This window comes from Eurypyga helias, unplaced genomic scaffold (genome assembly GCF_000690775.1).
Source record: "Eurypyga helias isolate BGI_N326 unplaced genomic scaffold, ASM69077v1 scaffold26458, whole genome shotgun sequence".
Lineage (NCBI taxonomy): Eukaryota > Metazoa > Chordata > Aves > Eurypygiformes > Eurypygidae > Eurypyga > Eurypyga helias.
The window spans coordinates 14,993-15,276 of record NW_010266653.1 but is presented as its reverse complement, the minus strand read 5'-3'; the positions used below and the strand labels follow the sequence as shown (position 1 = coordinate 15,276).

The following is a 284-nucleotide window of genomic DNA, read 5'->3' as shown; positions in this document are numbered from 1 at the left end:
GGGGAGAAGGTGGGCGCTGGGCGGAGGAAGGGGTGCAAGCGAGGGGCGAGGGGGGAATGCTGCTGGTGGATTTGCGACGTCCCACTTTGTAGCGTTGCCCGCCCAGTTTGGGTGCCAGCCCGTGCAGGGAGCTGGGGCGCACGTGACCGGCGGGTGACGTTGGGGTGCTGGAGGAGGGAGAGGTGCTCTGCGGGGACGCAGCATCTGCCGCACAAAGAGAAAGAGGTCACCGCGAGGGATGGAGGGACACGTGACACCCCTGCCCTGCCCGGAGCAAATATTTC

At 66.5% G+C, this 284-nt stretch overlaps 1 protein-coding gene across 1 annotated transcript in view; it reads right to left on the bottom strand.

The window, feature by feature from the left end:
* Nucleotides 1–284, bottom strand: part of MAST3 (microtubule associated serine/threonine kinase 3) — a gene marked incomplete at both ends in the record, with an annotated part of 12,934 nt that overhangs the window by 712 nt on the left and 11,938 nt on the right. The window contains one exon of the mRNA XM_010157185.1: nt 1–204. This exon is cut by the window's left edge and continues 425 nt beyond it. Within this exon, the coding sequence (XP_010155487.1) occupies nt 1–204 (204 nt within the window). The remainder of the gene's footprint in view (nt 205–284) is intronic.